The 21,205-nt window shown below is 39.5% G+C and overlaps 1 protein-coding gene across 1 annotated transcript in view; it reads left to right on the top strand.

Annotated features, from left to right (window-relative positions):
- Positions 1 to 21,205, top strand: part of atrnl1a (attractin-like 1a) — a 318,106-nt gene that overhangs the window by 260,268 nt on the left and 36,633 nt on the right. The window contains exon 29 of the mRNA XM_085427777.1: positions 4,049 to 4,144. Coding sequence (XP_085283903.1) covers positions 4,049 to 4,144 — 96 coding nt within the window. The remainder of the gene's footprint in view (positions 1 to 4,048; positions 4,145 to 21,205) is intronic.

Raw genomic sequence — 21,205 nt, 5'->3', positions numbered from 1 at the left:
GATTTCAGGTACCCAGCTAAAGCCCTTGCAGGAAAATTGGATAATATTTCTAACTGTAACTTAAACACATACTCGCATAGGCTTTCTTTGCTCTTCGCCCTCTTTTGTCATCTCGGTGGTGTGTGGTGTGGCACTGCTTGTTTACAGCACAGCAGAGTTAATTAGCTGTTTTATGGCTGATTTACAGTCCGACGGGCAGACAGAGGAGATGGCCGCTGTCTTGTCCTTGTTGCCTGCTCAAGGACTTGTCAAAGAGGGCATTAAACTCGCAACACATGCACAAGCACTCACACACAGACATAGACAGACAAGTGGTCTTTTTCTGACCAAAATGTATATTTGTATTTTTTCTTTGTATTTATGTGTATATATAAAGACGTTTGGAGGTACCACGTACATGCAGTACACACTTGCATCTTCAGTACACTTGAAAACTTACCCCAGACATGAATATTAAACCCACTTTTTATGTCTAAACATAATTCCACTGTCTAGACTCATTTTTCAGGTTGCAGCGCTCACACACGCAGATGTGACCCGGCTCACCTTGACCAGTTTGTCTAATCTCACTAACAGAGGAGCAACAGCTTTAGGGAATAAAGAGCAGAGAGAACACCTCGCATAACACAAACTTGCACATGGGTGCACGCAAACGGTGTATAAACAGCTCAGCTACCATACTGCGGTAAAAGCTATCAGGAAGGAGACTTTGTTTAATGGTCTGTCTTCTTCACACCGTAATCCTTGTCTAAACTAAACCAAACAGCCTTAATTTTGGAAACTTAAAGAAATATTAAGGGATCCAGTTAAGGATGAATTAATTAGGAATTTTCAAGCCCAAATTTTCCAATACCAGCACAGCTAAGAATAAGAAGTGGTAGAAACTCCGATGTTACAAAAAGTAATAATGTAAATGGAAAGATAATTTATTAGGATGAGGGATATGCATTCAGCATACAGCATATGATTTTGTTTTTTAAGCTTTAAACAAAGATGGATAAATGAAATAGCAGTGAAGTTTTGGATGGTTAGTGAACCATCAACCAAAGCTAGGATTGCTAGGCTAATATATAAAACAGAAGCAATCCAGTTTATTCACCACACTGACATCCTAATTGGCCAGACGGTGGTTCTTCTTATCAGATATATTAGTTTTGGTGTACTAGGAGTCTGGAAGCTGAATAAGCTTAATAAGTTTGCATAAAGGTCTTTCAGTCAGAAGCCACTTGGATGAGAAGTGAAACATCTTTGCAAACCTAAAGAATAGATTGTCTGTTTTCAAGCTCTCAAGATTTGCATAATGGTAAACTGCACATGAATACTGTTAATACATCAAATGACTACTGTAAATGTTTGGGCGATCGTGGCTCAAGAGTTGGCAGTTCGTCTTGTAATCGGAAGGTTGCCGGTTCGAGCCGAGCTGTGGCTACAACTGTAGCTTGCCTCCACCAGTGTGTGAATGTGAGAGTGAATGAATAGTGGAATTGTAAAGCGCTATATAAATGCAATCCATTATTATTAAATTCTGAAAACAAAAAGGAAATCAACACTAAAGCGTGACGGACGAAATCCAGAAATATGGCTGACATTTCATTACTTACCAACAGCGTAGCACCGTCGCCCACTTAGGTTCAGTTACTCCAGACAGTACAGACTAGAGGCACATTTGCATGTATAGTAGTGACCTTCACATTCAAAATTGTGCCAATGAGTCTGAGTGTTACTTATGAATAGTTTTTCAAGGGGGCTAATATGCAATCTGAAAGGCCTGGGATGGTTTGGTGCTGATCACAGGTCTGTCACACTACATTTTTAAAATAAATCCTTTTTTTAAAAAACGTAATCAGGGTGATTAACAAATGTCTCTGTGTCTAACAGATGCACCTCTGGACCCTATTTTCAGTAGTTTTGGGCCTATTTCTTTCCCCCTGCCACCTATCCTGCCTTTACAGCAGTATAACAAATCCTGACGCACTCATAAAGGTTTAAAAACGCTTAAAGGGGATCTCTTACCTCATCCACAGCTTCCAGTACACAGACACCCTTCCTCTCACACACACCTACTCAGCTAGTCTTTTACAAATCTAAACTGACATCTGCAGGAGGCTAACAGCGATGCTAGCAAGCACTCGCTGTCATGTGAGCAGCATTCCCACAGTGGTGACAGCTAACAAGGAAAGACATCACATTAGCCGGCATGGCAGCGTGCTAGCAGAGCGCTTGCCGCCGCCGGAGCACCTGACTGTGCTGATGTAGCTACAGGTGTACTATTCAGTCATGCTTAAAGAGTCTGACACCGGCAATCGAGCAGCCGGCGGCGCGCTAGCACAACACCTGACAGCCAGTTAATGTCAGTGTGCAGCCTTTTCTCATCAACAGGAGAGGACACAGCAGCAGGAGAGCTGCTTCAGTTTAGAGAAGTGTAGCAGAGTGTAGAAGCCATTGATATTTAGGATGGGTTTACACTTTTTTCTCTTTCCTTTGCTTTTCTCCTTTTCCTGTCCTGTCCTTACCTTGTGTTGTTAATTTGTTTTTATTTTTCTCTTTCTTAATCTAGTACTGTGCTTTTGGCTTCTTTTATTGGTTTTGCTCCTTTCATTTCATTTTTTCTTTATCGCCATCCATCCATTTTCTTTTGCTTGTCCAATTCAAGGTCACAAGGCGGGCGGGGGCTGGAGATATGCCTCGTTATCTGTTTCTTTTTCTTTCAATTTCAAATATTCTCTAACATCCTTGCAGTGCTTCTGTTCCTAATGTCTTTCTTTTCTTTTTCTTTTGGGCTTGTTTCCGATATTTGTGTACTTGGATGACTTAAAACAGAGAATGTTAGGAAGTATAAGGAAAAGTCTGTTTTAAACCACTTCATCGCATCCTGATGTGGTGAAGTGGGTTTTTTTTCTTTTTTTTTACTTCGACCTACTGTGAGTGTTTTTGCATGCTAAGTCAAACTCCTCCAATGTTCAGGTTATTCACATTAGAGACCAAAAACTTGATCGACTCCCTCTGTCTTCCCAACATTGTTTAACATGTCACAGCCTGCATCAGGCAGAATTTCTGCCAAAACGACCAGAAACATACTGATTATTGCCTGGCATGTAATTGGCTAGAAATGAGTTCTTCTGTGTGTAAAACAGGTGGCTAACCCCAAGCTAAATGTAGAAACAAAACCCCATTAACATGTCCGTATTGATTTGGAAAGAGCTGGGAAACCGAGCTAATGATGGAGAGGGGAGATGAAGATGCAGTGAGCATGTTGTTATTTTTCAGGTGTAGATGGACTCCTTAGCTTTATTGATGATGGTGCGTGTCTCTGTTTTACTTTGTGTGGGAGGATTCTTCTCTTTCTTTCTTTTTCATTCTTCATTTAAATGCTGTGCTGTATCTTTGTTTGTGTTTTCGGTCAGCGTTTGGACCTCATGCTGATGAAGGCCTCGCTGTCTGCCTTTGTTCATCTGACATTTCCTCATTAATGAAGTTTGCCTGCCCTCCTCCTCCTCCCCTCTGACTCCCACCATTCCCCCACCAGCTGCTTTTCCCCACTCATCGTTGCCTTCCTCCTGTGTGTCTAGCAAGCATCTACTTTGATCTCTGCCCCCCTCCATTCCTCCTAAACCTATATTTTCATAATCCTCCTTTCTTTTTTATCATTTTTCTTCATCTACCTGCTTCTTTCTTACTGCTTCGTTACTTCTGGCCTTCTTTCCAGTGATATCCTTTTTGTCAGTATTACTCCTTAGCCCTGTTACTTCTCTTTCTTACCACCTTAACATGTTTGCTTTTGTCAAACAACCCTGATCGGTTTTGGGGAGTTTTTTTTGGCAATGGAGAAATTGTGAAGCACTTTAATCTCATTTAGTTTGCACTGTTAGGATGCCCTTGAGCAAAGCACTTAACCTTCAGCTGTTCCCTGTAGAGTTTCTCAAGGATAAATCCAGTAAAAGAATAACAACCTGTGTTTGAGTTCTGACACAGTAATCTGTCAGAAATAAATCCATGAAAATAAATAAATTAAAACTATTTTCTTTTTTCCCCCCATCTCACTCTACAGCAGCTGATGAGAGAGCGACAGCAGATGGCCAGTCGTCCCTTCGCCTCGGTCACTGTAGCACTGGAGGTTGGTGATGACCAAGAGGAGCTGCTACAGGTCAGAACAAAGGCACAAACACAGAAATATACAAAACCAAAGAGGACTTGAACACGTGGGTGAATTCTTAGCATTGCAATGGATAAAAGACATGTCTAACACTTGTTGTGTTTGCAAATCAGCAGACTTCATACTGTTATGACTTTGTTAGCCCTATGACCTTCTGTCATGGCTGCTGTTGTGGAAATGATATGTGTGGATGCAAAAAATGATCTAGACACTGTGTCTGTGTGTTGAATTGCAATTTGGATTTTTCCTTTGAACTACTTGGAATATCAGGCTCAAGTTGTGAAGAGCTGTGATAAGAATTATTTCACATCATCAGCATCAGCAGGTTATCAAAGTAAACTGTTCACATGAGTCCATGTAGTAAGCGATCAAGTTCCTTTAACAAAAGAGTAAAACAGATATTAGTGATGGAGTCCAAAGATCTCCCATGTAGTTAGGCATGTAATCCCTGCTGGTGGCCCAATAACTGAGAACACTTGTACCAAAGCCATAACTATTGGGATAGTGCACCGAGAGCTACAAGGAAGTCTGGTGAGAGGGAGAGGCTTAAAAAGACAGTGTGACATGATTAAGGTTTTTATTTGGAATACACAGAGCCTTCCTAAAGCACAGTGCATGGCCAAGTCAATAATCGACCTTTGACAGTTCAGACAGAATGACAGTGTGGTTATACCATTGTTTCTCAAGTAGCCATTAGAAAACAATGAGCTACAGAAGGTACATGCCAGCCATAGCAGCAGTGTGTGGTGGATCTGAGCAGAGTTCAAATTATGCACAAACAACCTCCTAATCCCTCTCTTGTGCCAGGAAGCACCTGTATATACTCTGGTGTTGCACTTATAACCTCATAACTTTGTCATAAAAATGTAGAACGCCAGGTTTGTTCTGCAAAATTTGTGTAGTCACACTGACTTAACCCGCTAGGTTTGAAGACTTACCATTTTTTGTGTTGTATTTTTTTTTTTTTAATCAAACTCATTTTGGTTCACAGGACACAGGCAGGCCTGTGCATGAGCCGAGAACTTAAGAGAGCTGAAACGCTGAGCTCAAGTGAAAAACACCCTTTATCCCACTCTCTTTTATAATTTGCCAGACAACATAAGATTTTTTCCTGTTGAAATATCTTTCTCATTCAGTTAGATATTTTTAGAATAAGTGCATCATTTTGTTTATATTTAGTGAGTCTGACATACAGATCACAAAGGAAAGGCACAAAACCTCCTCATGCACTCACTTGTAGTATTTTTTTGTTTTTTGGCAAGTAAACAAGAAAATACATTTTCAGTCCTGTTCAGTGAGGCTGCTGTAACCACAAAATAAACAGCAGTGCATTTTATAGAAAATTTGGAGCAATTAATGACTTCGGTTAATCTTCCAAAATTCCCAATGTGACAGGATCTCCACTCAGTCATACTGGTGACTAACATGGAGATGGTGTCGTAGGTGCCTGCAGCTAACAGGTGCCTTCCCATCTTAACCAGTCCCTGAACTGGACCGCTCCCCCTTTTTTGTGGAGACACACCTGTTTGACACCACTGTCACTTCTGGTCCAGGAGGGTGGAATGTTTCCATATTGTTTATCAATATTAATTCATAGACTTTATAACTGTGTCACATTGGTGTGTCAAACAGGTGTGTTAAATTTTTTTTAGTGCTGCATCTTGAATCAGTCTAGAGCTCAAACAACAACCAAATCAGAAACTGACTTTCACTTTCCATGCTTGGCACTGCATGGAGGGATCAGGCAATTTGGTCCATTCCAACTTTTCATTAAGCAACCAAGCATGAGTGAAAACTACTGCTGACTAAATAAAAGGTCAATAAAATGGATTTAGAGCCTCAGATTTTACAGGAGACTAAAAAAAAAACCCCTGCAAATACTTGCCTGAGCACTGACATTAGAATTCCTCACAAAGGTGAGATCTAAACCTTCCTATTTTAACTTGCTGGATTTCAGTTTAGTTTCACCGAGTCTGCAACATCCTGCAATTAGAAAGGCCATCTTTGCTTTGCTGATAAACCACAACTTACCTTAGTCAGAGCATGTCGTTCTGAAACTTGTGCCAGAGTTCTTCTTTATATATGGAAACATATTGCTAAAGGTTTATGCACAACAACGTGTTGCACTTTTTCCCTGTATGCCCTAGTAAACTATCGATGTGTCATCTTTGCTTAAAAAAAGAGAAATGTGCCTAGTGTAATGTACTGTGACATTGTTTATTTGCAAGTTGTTATCTCATTACACAAGGTGCATGGAGCAGCAAATCAGAACAAACTAATTTAAGTGACCTTGCCTTGATGTTACTCATTTCGGCAAATAAATAATCCTGATGGGAGCAATGCATTGTGGGAAGTGAACTCTTACTCCTGAGCCATCTTTGTCATCCACATCTGAAGCCACGGTGGAGCCCCGTGACAGATGCTGCAGGAGATTTGATGGCATTCAAGAGGCCAGCTAGTCAGAATAAAAGCCACATGAATAATAAAACTCTTCTATCAAAACACGATACATGTGCACAAGTGTGCATTGAAAGCTTTGTTAGATGATGTGAAGTTTAAACAAAGACTACTAGAGTCCTCGGCATGTTTGCTAAATCAAGAGAGATTCATAGACTTTAATAAATATTTATTGTAATAATTGTTTTGGGTTTTTTTGCAACATTCAACTTTTTGTAGGTTCAAAGATGCATTAAACTTTAACATCCTCTTTATTAAACAAATAGCATTACTGAAATGATATCACATTGCAGATCTATTGGAAAATGGTTCCCCTTGTGTTGTCGATGACGTCGATGCAGGAAATATATCGATTCACGTCTTCAATTTAAAATCCCGTCCACCTCCACGTATCTCCCCTTCCTGCTTAAGGTTTCCTCTCTTCACATTGTTTGAGCTGAAGGTTACAGAAACAATAGTGAAGAGGGCTATCTGCACCTGATGTTTAATTAGTTTTAGTTTCGTTTTGGCCGCGTTGGATTTGGCTGAGCTCGGTGTGGCTCATGTGCCTGCAGAAACCTCAGGAGTTCCTTCCCTTATCGCTGCCTCTCTGCCTGGTTTCCATTTCATTCTTGAAGGTGAGAGACAATGGAGCAGAACGCTATCTTCACACTGAGGTTAATTACACAACATCTGGTTCATAGTCAGGCATGCAGCTTAGCATAATTGTGTAATTAATGAGAGAAAAAGAACATTTCCATCCTGCCCCGCTATTTTATGTTGTCCTGCTTATGCAGTGCAACAAATAGAGTCATCATCACCCCATTTCATGCCATGTTTAGACAGCGAACAAGGAGCACAGCACCTGTTGTTTCCACACTTGAGCAGTGATTTGGTGTGCAGAGGAGAGATGGGGAGGTGTGTCGATTCAATGATTAACATATAATTGCAAGGAAAGAAGGGTGATGGAGGATACATGCATGGAGGGTGACTGAGTTGTGCTTGTTTTACATTATCTGAGTTGGATCGCTTTTTTGACAATTTGCGCTTTGAACCATTATTTCTCCATTGTCATGCTGTGTGCCGTTTTAATCCAATCACCACTGTTGAGCTTTTCATTTTATATTCAATCCAAGGTAATTGGTATTTCTGCTTGTTATCTATACATACGAAGTGAGATGACTGTTTTTTGTAGAGATACTTTGTCTCAAATTCAATCAGCCATGAAGAAGAACCTGGCTGATTACTCTGAGGGGTGAAGTAGGGCTGGGTGTCGTCACTGATTTCTATAACTGATTCAATTCTGATTCACAAGGTTTTGATTCGATTCAGTTTTGACTCAGACAGTCAAAAATATTATAATTCTGATCATTTATCAGTGCTGACACTTGTGAGACTTCATCAGAGGTGCGAGCATCGAAGCAGATGCCTTTGTGTCAAAGTAACTGAGGATGAAACACAGAAAAACATGAAGGAGATTTTTCTGGCCTGGCTTTTTATAGCAGATAACCACCTTAAAAATATCCTGCAGTAGATCAAAAACAGAAGAAAACCATGATTCAACATATGAACATTACCTGATGCTGCTTGTCTCGAAGTACACAGAGAGAAAGCTGTGCAGGGAGTGCGATTTTATTGTGGTGGAAGCAAAACTGCCAAAGTAGGAGGGAATTCAAGCATAGTTTTGATCTTCTTTTTCTGCTGGTTCAGTGAATTTGACAAAAACTGCAACTTCAGAATCTGTGAGATGTCAATTTTGAGCACCCGACGACATACCCGCGTACGTGCTGTCGTACTTTGTGTTTACATCTTTTTGCGGAATCCGTTTACCAGCTCTTTAATCGTTTGCTGTTTTAGCTGTTTGATGGTTGTTCAAATAGTTTTGTGAGCTTTAAGCTGAGATTCTGGCATTTCTGGCAAAATACATTTATATTTAAAAATCGATTCAGGATTTAATGAATCAAAACTGCATTATTCAAACTAAAATTGATTTAAATCAACCCCTAGTGTGAAGGTATGAGGACTGAGAGCTCTGACTACAGTCCTGAAAAGTGCCATAGTAGTACTAAATAAGACAGCAATTTATATATTTGTGAATTCCATTTCAGCACCAGTTTCTGAAAAGTCTGAACATTAAAAAAAACAGCAACTGATTTGAATCTAGCCAATTTCCCATTCAGTGATATGTCTTTGTGGACCCTTCCAGCATGAATGCTGTTTTTAGTTTGCTCTTTCTGAGCCACAAACTGAAACTGCAGAAAAGCATCTTTTCTTTGTCGAACTGATCCAATTTTCATGTTGAGGTTCATCACTGTTGTTGAGAGCTGATCCATCAGTGTGAAGCATCCAAGCCGCAGGAGTCTTTTTTTGGGGGGGGGGGAGCACACACTAACTCTAACACATTTTTTGCTCGCTGTCTCCCTTGCTTACCAGATTTGCCTCGCTGCAACTTTTCCTGTTCCCCAAAAACATATTCAGTTTGAAGTCTTGTTGTTTTAACACATCAGAGGTGATGCAGTGTGATCACAATGGTTCTTACAATGAAATTTGAATCAGGTTACTTTATATACAGTAGTCAGAGTCACAGAACTCTGTGATCATACTTGATGGGTAACATCTCACTAAAATCATTTTACTGTAACCAGAAACAAATATTTAGAACAAGTGATTGTGTAACCAGTATTCAGTAGCTGAACTTTGGTGTCAAGTTTCACTGTACTGTGCTTTCCATACACCCCACTCACATCTGTACACTTCACCATTCTTTTGCATGAAAACATTGTCTGGTAACATAACTGAGGGAATCACTTGCTTTTCTCACGGGAATATAATTACATGAGCATCAGTTCTAAAAGCCATGATTAAAATAAACGTATTCATATGCACAAACATTCATCAGCTGACTGATGATTCATGCTCACTTTAACCATATGGGATCATTTTACCATATGGAGAAATACTGTATCTTCTTGCATAGTAAATGGTAAATGGCCTGTATTTGTATAGCGCTTTTACTAGTCCCGCCTAAGGACCCCAAAGCACTTTATACACCCAGTCATCCACACATCAAGGATGAACTTAAATTCTCCAGGTGGATTTTTCTTTAGACATTATTTCCATCTGTGGAAGACTTGCAATTACAGGTATTCTTGGAACAAGAGCCTTCTGTCATTAACATTTTCAAATGGCGAGGTGTCTGGGCTCGGTTAATCTCTTTTAGTGATGGAGACTGCGTATGTCACAGCTGGAAACTTTTTTGTCGTCTAAAGACTTGCAATTATACTCTTTAGACAGAAAGAAAAGTATGTTGAGCAGAACTCTGTCAGTGTCAGGGATGGGTTAATGATACAAACTCCATGTGTCACAGCTGGAAAGAAATGTGTTGGCTCGCACACGTCCATGCAAACTCGTCTGTGTTATCGTCTCTGTTCTCAGAAGATGAAAAGTCCAGTCGCAGAGAAAAACAGAAACCATATGAACTTTTTACAACTTCTTTCTCTGGAGAGCATTTTCAGCTGGAAATTTACAAATTTTCAAACTTTCCGTGGCTGCAGTGAATACTGTATGTGTAAAGTTTATTGGATTAGATTGTCTGATATGCAGTGCTGAAACAGTTCATGGTTGACAAAGATTAGAAAACTTTTCGATGGCACGCCACAGTTTCAATTGGTTTACTGCTTAAAAATGATTCAGAATTGTTCGAAAGCAATTGTTCATCTTCCCTATTTTGTAAACAAATCATTTCTATTAAAAATTAGAAATGAATGCATGAGACTCAGATGTTTTGATCAAGTAACCATTAACATTGTTAACAATGCATTGGTAGTCGCTTAAGTTAACCCAGTTTTATCTATGATGATTTATTTACCAAATCGATGTTTTTTCAGCATGTTGTGGGTTCAGAGATGCTCTTCTGCATATCTTGGTTGCGGTGAGTGGTTGTTTTAGTTCAAAGTTCTTCCAAATCGACATTTTTACCTGCTGCTTACTGGATAGGTTCTCTTTTTTGGACCATGCTCTGTAAATCCTTGAGATGGTAGCAAAGGTAAATCTCAGTAGATCAGTAGTTTCTGAAAACGTCAGACTGTCTGGCACCAACAACCATACTACATGCAGCCATGATACATTCAAAGCCACCACCCCATGGCGTACGTGAGCCCCTTTTGCAGCTAAAGATCACCTCCTCTATAGCCCAACTTTATCAGAGCTTTCCAGCGAGTCATGGAACCCAGGCAAAGTCATCAGCATAAATCGATGTTTGCACCACCTCTATAAAATACTGCCATTACATCATAAAGCTGATGAGCCCGCAGCAACTAGCATCTGCACGCCGCACGCCTCCGCCTGCAAAAAAAATCAGTTCCCACCTTGCTGCTGATTAATGGCAGGCTCCTGTTTTCATAATGCTATTTAAAGGAAAGAATGAATCAATTTCATATCTTATGTTTTAATGTGGCATATTTATTCTTCAGTTGTGTGGATTTAATGTGCCTCAGAAAGGAGTGTTGGTGGGTGGAGATGGATGCATGGATGGATGGATGGAAGAACAGCGAGAGCGAAGGGGAAAGAAGCAGATAAAGAATATTTATGATGACTGGGAGTAATATATGTTTGGTAGAAAAAAAGCACAGATAATTATTGAATGCATGCAATCACATCACACACAACGACCACTACAGGGCTTATCGGATAACACAAAAGCTTTTATCCGACAGAGAAGAAGAATGAGAAAAGGTGCAAACACATATGAAACACACACTCATTTGCATTCATCTTGGACAATTGCATGTACGCTCCTTCGGTTTACTTTGGCTTTCCAGTCACCTGTGGCTCTTTCTGTGTGTCTCACGGCTGAAAAGCATGGCTTTCACACACAAACACGCAGAGCTGTTATTAACTCAATAACTCACACCTCTGTCAACACTAACGAGGCTAAAACAAACCCATTCCTCTTTATGTTCTGTTTGCACTTTACTAAAAAGGCGCTTTTTCTTTTTTTTAATCATCCAAAGCATGAACAGACAGTATTTCACTGCACCTGAACAACCTCAGCTGAGCAAATTTACTGATGGGTTTTCACCAATCTCTGTTTCTTGTTTTCTTTCTAGAGTGTTTTTCTTTCTGTCTTTACTACCTCGCTGTCTCTCTGCGGTGTATTTAAAATTTTTCCTGAGGGAAACAAGGGGTGAACGGTCTATTTTTTTGCGTCTTTTTACCCAGCAATTTTATCATTTTGCAGTTTGCAATGAAGTAATTCAGGGTGAAGACAAAGATGCCAAGCACTCAGTCAAGGATAAACAGTGGAGGTTAAGATATGGCGCCAGAAAATTATGGTTGAACTTGTTGACCCAGCTCAGATAAAATACCACAATAACCAGCTCCTCCTGAAAAACATGCTGTGCTCAGTCAGACTTGGATTTATTGTTTCTAGTAGGACGAAATTAAAAATGTAATCAGTTTTTTTTCTAAATTAATCATTAATGTCTCCATTTCTTTAAAGGTAAGAAATGCTTGAGTCAACCCATATTTTAAAATCTAAAAATTGAGAATCAGATCTGTATTATATATCTTCATATAGATAAATATACAAACACAGTCCCATTAACATACTTTCCTTTTCACCCAGATAAAGTTATTTCTTAGGCATTGTACGTAAAAGGCCAAATAGATTAGTCTAATGATTAAAATGTTACTGAAGACTAATAAAACATGTATTATTTATTATTATTACAGACAGTACCACTAATGCTAAGTTTAAATTGTCCAACAGATTATAAAGGTTGCATTAGATGTATATTTCTAAAAACATCTCAAAATACATTAAAAAACTATTTCCTGCTACTAAGGCCTGTCTTTAAATACTGTACACATTTATAATAATGATGTATCTAATAGTAATGTGGCTCTTACAGACAAAGTTCATATATTTCTGCAGAGCTAAGAACTTGTTATATTTCTGCTTCATTGTCCTTCCTCCTCTGTACTAGAGGATTTACCTTGAAACAATAGGTGGGAACCAGTATCTTGCGGAGAAGAGACACAAAGGGCAACAAAAATATGGCCGTTAACCTTTTATGACTGAGCCTCCATCCTAAATTTTGGACTTTTTGTAGAGTCTAGTTTTAGCTTTCGTCCCTGGTTGTTTTTAACAACTTTTATCAGTCGAAGCCAGATTTTTTGCTTTAGCTTTAAAGAACAGCTTGCTCTTTTTACCAATGGTACACTATATGTACCCTCTACATATTTGAGGAAGCATAAATGGGTGTTTCATTTGATCTTTGACAAAACTTTACATTTCTGTTTTATTTTCAGCCTATATTCTCTTCAGCTCTCACTACTTGCAGCAGTGTTGCTATCACGGTGTTTCAGATGTTCTGAACTCTTTACAGCCTCTTCACAGGTCATTTTATGGCTGCCATTGCAAACGTAGCGTACCTGCTTTCTGACCATCTCTCCTTGGGTGAAATGTTGAAAGTTGCATAGATTAAATTTTTATTCTTTAGCATAACCCCAGTGAGTTCTGATTTGACATATAGGAAACAAAACCACTGCTGCTATTTTAACAATTAGGTTTGTTTGGGTTTTACTTTGCAAAATTGTTTTTTTTGACAGTTTCAACAAGATGATCCAGCTGAAATATATTTATTTAGACATGTTCTCATGATGAAAAGTACTTTTCTTTTGCAGTTGATAATGATGCCTACCTTTCTTTCTTCTGCACTGTATCAATCGCATAATGTCAGTGTTTATGTGCAAGCAGGTGCTGAGGTGCTTGTCACATTTCTCAAGCCTTTTTATCTGTTATGTTGTTGTTGTTCGTGTGTAGGCTATCACCACCAGCCTGTATATAAAAGATTAATGTAGCCCCCGTGATGTCACCTGTTAGCTTGTGAACTGTCTTCAGCATTCTCACTGTCTTAGTTATCTTGAACCTGTACATGACTATATTTGGACCAGAGGGTAGATTCAGTAAGTTAACAGCCAGCATTAGATCTGGCCAGCTAGCCTGGTTAATAGGATCCATATACAATTCAGTGTGATATTGAATGAAAAGCTCATTTTGACTAAATACAGGTTTCTAAGACTGTGTACCTTCTAACAGCACACTTAACCCCTTAGAGACGTGCTGGTAAACATGTGCCACAGGGCAAATGCTAACCTTCATGGTGCACACTCCGGTTTGGCTGACTAGATGACTTTTCAATATATGGACATTGCAGGAAGCCATATAATCACTTATTTTTAATGGAAACCAATGCCGTTCTCAGTGTAGTGATGGAATGCCATCATTTCACATACAGAAGTTAAGTGGAATGTGTGGAAAGTTGGCTTTTTTGTACTGCCAAATCCAAATGTTTCTGCCTTTTCACTGTTGTCATTACAAACTGGTGACATATTGATATTGCCCTTTTTTTTCTAGAGACTTTAACTGTTAAGAACATTTCAGATTGTATTCTTATTCCTTAACTGTTAAAAACAGGGAGGCAATAGGAAAGAGATCCATGGACCTAAATTTCTACACAGGCCATTTATAAGTATTAAAGTATTAAAACCTTGCCTGGCCCATTGGACATTTGTAGTAATAATAGTAGCATCTGAGCTGTGCTACAGCAGTGTTTATGGGTAAAGTGACCTGATGAAAGGAGCTGGACATGTTGTTGCCCTGTGTCTCAGGTGGTACAGCTGTTTAGTGCCCACTAGCTTGCTGCTTCTATGGTGCAAAGAATCACTCCGTGGCAAAAACATCACTGTGCTTAAATTAAAACGAGTTTGACACCCTTGCATTGGAGTCTTTCTAGAAGTATGTCTCGCCTCTCACTTTAATTTCAATGGTCCTCAGAACATAAAAAGTGTCATATGACATGACTCTTATATTACTGAACACTCAATGAGAGGATATAACATCCATTTATCACTCAAAGAGTCTTAATTACTTGCTTACTACTTAGTGAGATTAGGAAAATTCACCTTCAGAAGACAAAGTTTTGGTATTTTGGTGAAACTATAGGTTTTTTTTGGGGGGGGGGGTTGAAGCCCCAGAGGTTGGCTAATGGGCTGGCAATGACAGGCTCAATACACAACATCTCAAATTGTGTAATGATGTTTCAGTATCTCTCAAATTTTGCGCTCATTTCTTCACAGCAAAACCCATTTCTCTCTTTGTGTATCTTTCTTCATGTTGCGTCTTTCCTCTCCCATCTTGTTAATCCATTTTTGAGCTCCTTCCTCTTTCTCCCCCATCTGTCCAGTCCATCACGTTATTTAGTGTCAGTTTCAGGTTCAGCTGACCAAGCAGCAGCGCCTATTATGTCCAGAACACTCAGCCGGTGCATATACTGCGTTTGTGGGTGATGTTTTAGTGTGTGTGTGTGTGTGTGTGTGTGTGTGTGTGTGTGTGTGTGTGTGTGTGTGTGTGTGTGTGTGTGTGTGTGTGTGTGTAGATTCACAAGGTTAGAGGTAAAAGCTTTGTGTTTACTTGATAAACCATAAACTACTGTACATCAAAAGAAAAATAACAATAGCACTTTTGTTACTGATGTGACACCAACTTGCCTCAGAAGGATATATATTTTATCCAATCATTTTTAGACACAAATAAATTTGAGGATTGATGGAAGTATGTTGATGTGTTAACATGAATAATACCTTTCCCTAATATTTAAAAATCAGCTTATGCATGGCTTGTTCTGGTGTCGAGACAGGGACTCAAAGCAGGCCTCAATGATAAACGGATAAGAAGCTGATTAAATCAGATATATTAAGAAAGGAGATTGGGTGGTGGTGGGTTGTAAAGCGGCTTGTAGATTGTGCCATACATGAGGTAGCCAAAAAGGAGGAGGGTATCAGCTGATATGGACTGGCACTGACATATGCTGGGATGGAGGTTTGACTCTGGCCTGTCCTAATTAATGTTAAGCTTGATTTTGGGCATCTTTGTTTTACAAGGTTGTATATGTGCATTAGGGAAACAGACTCCTGATGTGTCAGGTTGTAGCAGAGGCCAAACTTGTCCTATTTACATAGTGTCATATCTTCTTAACACTTACCTTATCTGTCTGTGGTCCATTGCGGCTTACTTTATACATTAATAATATAATGTAATTACTTTTAATGTACTTCAGTGTCAGTGTCAGGCCCTGACTCTCCTTTGTGCTGCTTTTTTTTTTTTTTTTTTTTTTACCTTCCATATACTTAATGATGAACCGGTTAAACGCTATTCTCTACTTTTAGCTGTGAATCTGAATATCTTGGAGTTACAAATATTTGCTATTTTGTCTTGCATGCTTGAAAGCACAGTTTCATTATGATTATTAAACATCTGTCCCAAAGTCGACCAAGGTTTTTCTCATTATTGTTAGTATTGTGTTATTTCATATGTGACATTCATGCACTGTAGCATCAGCAAGCCTTAAGGCTCTTTAGATAGTCATACTTTTAGATTGTAGCACCACTGCCACACCAATAAACCAGGGTTGTGTACCACAAAATTGAGAGAGGGAGGAAATGGTTAAGAATATGCTTCAATCAAACTAGGCCGCTTGAGGTCTTGGTGTTGTCCGGCCGATTCTGAATTATCCAATTAGCTATGATGAATTTGACAAACAGGAATATAACGCATGCTTTCAAACAGCCTGTTCTCAAAGATGTCCATAGTACCGAAAACCGATGGAAGCAGGCGTGTAAGGAACGAGTAATGGCTTCAGAGAGAAGGTGAAAATATTCACACATCCTAGACATTCACTATGCCAGCTATGGCTGCCAGCTGTTAGATGTTTGTTTGTAAAAGTAACAAAATTTGTTGCACTACCACAAAAAATCAGATTTGTTAAATGCTTTTTTTAAACTTAACAACAGCCACTGATGGAAGCAAAACCACGTCTTTTTAAATCTGATAAAATATCTGTGCGCACAGAGACTGTCAGAGGTGTGCTACAATGCAGTATTGTACTCATTCACTTTAGGCCATTTCTTCAACATACAGCCTTTGCTTCCCTGCCCTCTTAATGATGAGTGTTTCTTTGTTCTCCTCTTGCCTCCTTAATCGATAGCTCTTCCTCTCCACCTCTACAGTCCATCAATACTGAATTTGGAGGGGAAAAAAACATTTTCAGGAATGATGATAGCCATCTGAGGATTTTTATGTGGTTCGTGTCCACATGCGTACATATATACAGTACAATACATGTCTTTGTATATGTGTGTACAATCATGCGTGTACGTATTCCCCTATGGATGCAACCTCACATCCTTGGCAGCAAAACACATTAATCTTTCCAACACTAATAGTGAAAAAAGAAGTGGAAAGGACAGAGGATGTGTGGGTGTGTGTGGAGAGAGGGTGAATGAGAGATATACTCCACCTTCCAAATTAAGAAGAGCCAAAAAAAAAGTTTGGCTTTCATGAGGCATTAGAGAGATGATTAATTTGTCGTCTCAGAGAAAGAGGGATGGAGGGATGGAACGAGACGAGGGAGTGGGAAAGAGACAGTGAGGGAGAGGTTGTGAAGTGGCCCTTCTGTCCTCCCTTGCGGTAATAGGATTGTTCGTTTACTGACGTGCTGATTAAAATGGAAATTCAACACAAGTCCAGACTCCCTCTGTCTCACACACACAAACACACACATTCATACAGTGTGCTTTGTATGCAGGTGTGTGGAGACAAGGATGTGACCTGGTGTCCCGCTCTCAGGAATGCAAGAGGAAATGACAGGAACAAAAATGAAAAAATAAATAAGTAAAAAGGAATGATGGAAAGTGAGAAAACATAAAAGACAGATAACGGAGTAAACATAAAGCAGGAGGGGGAAACAAAACTTAGGAAAGGCACAAGGATAAGTATCAAAGTTACAGGAGTTAATTTAATCATAAATTATTCATATTCAGGAGTAAAACTCCAAGCCGAGGAAATATCAGCTTTTAATTATATAGTAAATATACATGATGGCTGCTTCCTGTGACCGCTGTGGTTTTGTTCTGTTTGCTGTATGACCATTTGTGAACTTTAAACATGTGTGTTTGCAGACTGCAGTTTGGTACACCAGCATTTAAGGATGAGAAATTACATGCCAGCATTGTATTAATGCAGGGTCTTTACTTTATGTACCTAATATAAAGCATCTTGAGGCAACTGTTGTTGTGATTTGGCGCTATATAAATAAAAATGAATTCAATTATTAAGACATTTCCAAATTTGCTCAGTGTTGTAAATGTTGTAAATGAATTGCCATGCTTTGGTTATGCCAAAATACACAAGAAGTAAACTGTACAGTAAGCAAAGCAAGTGCTTGCTTATGGAAAAACTCTATGGTTTCTGTTCATTACAGAGATTATGACTGATAAAAATATACTCTTTGCATAGTTGTCACACAAACAAATGTTAATTTTAGACATAGATATCCCAAGTACATACAAAATGCACTTTTTAAATGGTGATTTCATTTTTTAAGGGAAAAAAGCTATCAAAACCTACCTACGTTGTCTGGAAAAAAATGTGTCCTCTAAACATAATAACTGGTGTCCCACTCTTCTTACTCCGGAGTCTGAATAGGCCACTCCAAAGGCTTCATTTTGCTTTTTGTTTTTAAAGCCATTAAGAGCTGGACTCACTGGTGCATTTCTGATCACTATTCAGCTGCATAACCCGAGTGTGCTTGAGGTTCAGGACACAAAATGATGGCCAGATATTGTCCTTCGGATTTTCTGGTACAGAGCAGAATTCATGGTTCCATCAAATACACCAAGTTGTCCAGGTCCTGAAGAAGCAAAGCAGCCCCAGGCCATCACACTACTACCACCATGTTTAGCTCCTTTTCCATTAGTACCAGCTTGGATTGACTCGGCTTGGTTCACCATGGTTTTCAGGGTTTTCCATTTTAGTACCTGCTCACCTGGGGTTCCAAACAATCTGAGCAGGTACTAAAATGTGAAGCTGTCAGACTGCATGCCACCAGTTGGTTATTCAGTAGCATCACCCTCAGTCATAAGAGCGTCTCATTCATGAAAAATACAACCACCATTTTTGAAACCCGGCAATGAGGGAAATAGCTACAGAAAACAACGCCATGATCCCCGGGTCTGCCGAAAAGCCACAGACTGAGCAGGAGGTATATTCTTACCTCAGCATTTGTGTTGCATATTAATTACGTCCCAGATGCTCGGACACGTTGCAATGACAATGCACACTAGTACGGACTGGTTGATGATCCGTAGCAAGTCGATCCCAGTAGGTACTAATGGAAAGGTACAAATGGACTGTTTTTTCATGCAATGTTCTTAGTTTTGCTCCAGATACTTTATTCCAACATTTCAACTTTTATCTTGTATTTTCCCAAAAGTTGGCAGATTATCAGGATGTATATTTGGCAAATGTACTTGTTGGTCAGCATTGGAACTTGGAGCTCTCCCATTGATGCCATTCTTGACCACTTTCCTACTGTTGAACCATGAAAACTGACCTTAACTGAGCCAAGCAAGGCCTGTGGTTCTACGTGCTGTTGTAGGTTGTTTGGTAACCTCCTGGGTGAGTCATCAGTGGGCTCTTGGAGTAATACCTAGGAAGGTTCACCACCGTTCCAAGTTTTCTCACAGTGGTTTGGTGGATTCCAAAGCCTTGGAAATGGCTTTGTAACCTTTTCCAGAATGATAGATGTCAGTACTTTCTCACCTGCTCTTTTTTCAGATTGTGACATGTTGCTTTTTGATATTTTTTAAGCCTCCTTCACTTTGTCAGACATTTTCTGTAAAGTAATGTCTTGATTCAACAGGTCTCACAGTGGTCAGGTCTGGGTGTGGATATTAAAATTAAACTTACCTTTAAGAAATGATGGTTGATAACAGCACCCTGTATTTATTGCAGGGGTGGGGAACTCCAGGCCTCAAGGGCTGATGTCCTGCTGGTTTAAAATATTGCCCTGGGTCAGCACACCTCAATCAAATGATTGGTTCATTACCAGACCTCTGGATAACTTCAAGACATATTGAGGAGGATTTAGCCATTTAAATCAGCTGTGTTGGACACATCTAAAACCTGCAGGACACCAGCCCTTAAGTCCTGGATTGAAGACCCCTGATTTATTTATGTTTTTCTAGGACAGAGAGAGCGGTTATAGCAAGAAACTGTTCAGCACTTAAAATGCCAAGTAAATAACCATAAATGGTGCGAATGTAACCTGGCAATGAGGGGAAAAGGACACCAAGGTTAGTTAAGCATGGAAATTATATGCACATATTTAGTGTTTATGATGATTTTTAAATTATAACTGTAATATTTGAAGATGTTGCTGTTCTTGTGGAGGCTTCCTTTTGTCTGAGTTAATGAGGAACTCCCATACTGGACTTTTATTTGGTTGATGTAAAACTTGACTATACTGACTTCAGACTTGATATTCAAATTTAATTAGAATTGGAATTTCCTTAATTATGTTTTACTAATTCTAGAAAGCGGTCATTCCACCCTCTTTGCAACTCAGTAGAGCACAACAAAGAATATAAGAAGAGGAGGGAAGAAATGCAAACCAACATGCAGAAGGAATGTGAAAAAGGAATGAGAAAAGATAAAAAGCAGCCGTTAACAGCGAGGCAGAGGGTGTTGTGTGATGTGCAAGGCATAAGCTATAGACACATTAACACTTATAGATGAGAATTGTAAATAATTTGCAGTAATGGTGCATTCAGGCAGCTGTTGCAAAAGGCTGATTCAACATGACACTCGATTTCAGTCCCACTCTGGGAGCCTTCAAACACCACTAAGCGATTTGCTTGACAAGCAGCCGACTTCGTTCCCACCAGCACAGAGAGCAACAGCGAGCCACCAACTCCCAGCGGTGCAGCTTAAAGCCAGGGTGCATGTGTGTTTAAAGGAGTATCATTCCTCATTTCTGCTCCTGATTTCAGCCCTGTCATCCTCTCTCTCCCTCATCTCTGTCCCATCATCTTTCCTCCTCCAGCTCTCTACCCTCCTGTTTTGTTCTTCTCCCACTCTCATCTCTTTTCACATTTCATCTCGTGTTCTTCTGCTGTTTAAGCTTCTTTTCTCGCCTTTCTCTTTGCCTCCCTTCACTTCCTACACTCTTTCATCTCTTCTTCTTCTTTGCTGTCATCTGTCTTTAACTCTTCAGTCCCTCTCCTCCACTTTTATCCTGTTCTTTGCCCTTTTCCTGTATTTTAAGGTCTGTTTTTTGCTTTCCCTCATGCCATCCATCTGTCCTTTGTCTCCTTGTGAATGTATGTTTCTAATCTCTTCATTTCTCTGTTTGTTTTTTCATCTTCTTTTTTCCCCTTGCTCTTCCTCTCTCCCTTTGAGTCTTCTTTTCTCATTTACTTTCGTACATCCTTATAGTGATTTTCATTTGAAGTTGAAAGTCTGCGTTTCCAGTTGGAATTTTCAGCTGGAATGCCCCCTCAAGTTGAGCTTTTAACTTGGAAAGTCAGAGCGGCCCAACCAACCCCAACTTAAAGATTCAGCGGCAGTGTACATAAACATTTAGTGAAGCTGTAAAACTTGTGTCATATTTGTGACTCACTAAATAAACCACACACAGAGCACTGACCAGGCTTTGCAGCAGTGTCTTTAAGTTAAAACTGCATTGCTAGTGATGCATTAACGGATTTGCCTTT

Source organism: Rhamphochromis longiceps, linkage group LG13 (assembly GCF_057381845.1).
Source record: "Rhamphochromis longiceps isolate RC_006_pf linkage group LG13, R_longiceps_female_GT1.1, whole genome shotgun sequence".
Classification (NCBI taxonomy): Eukaryota; Metazoa; Chordata; class Actinopteri; order Cichliformes; family Cichlidae; genus Rhamphochromis; species Rhamphochromis longiceps.
Note: the sequence above shows the minus strand (reverse complement) of the source record. Positions and strands in the feature narration are given on the sequence as shown.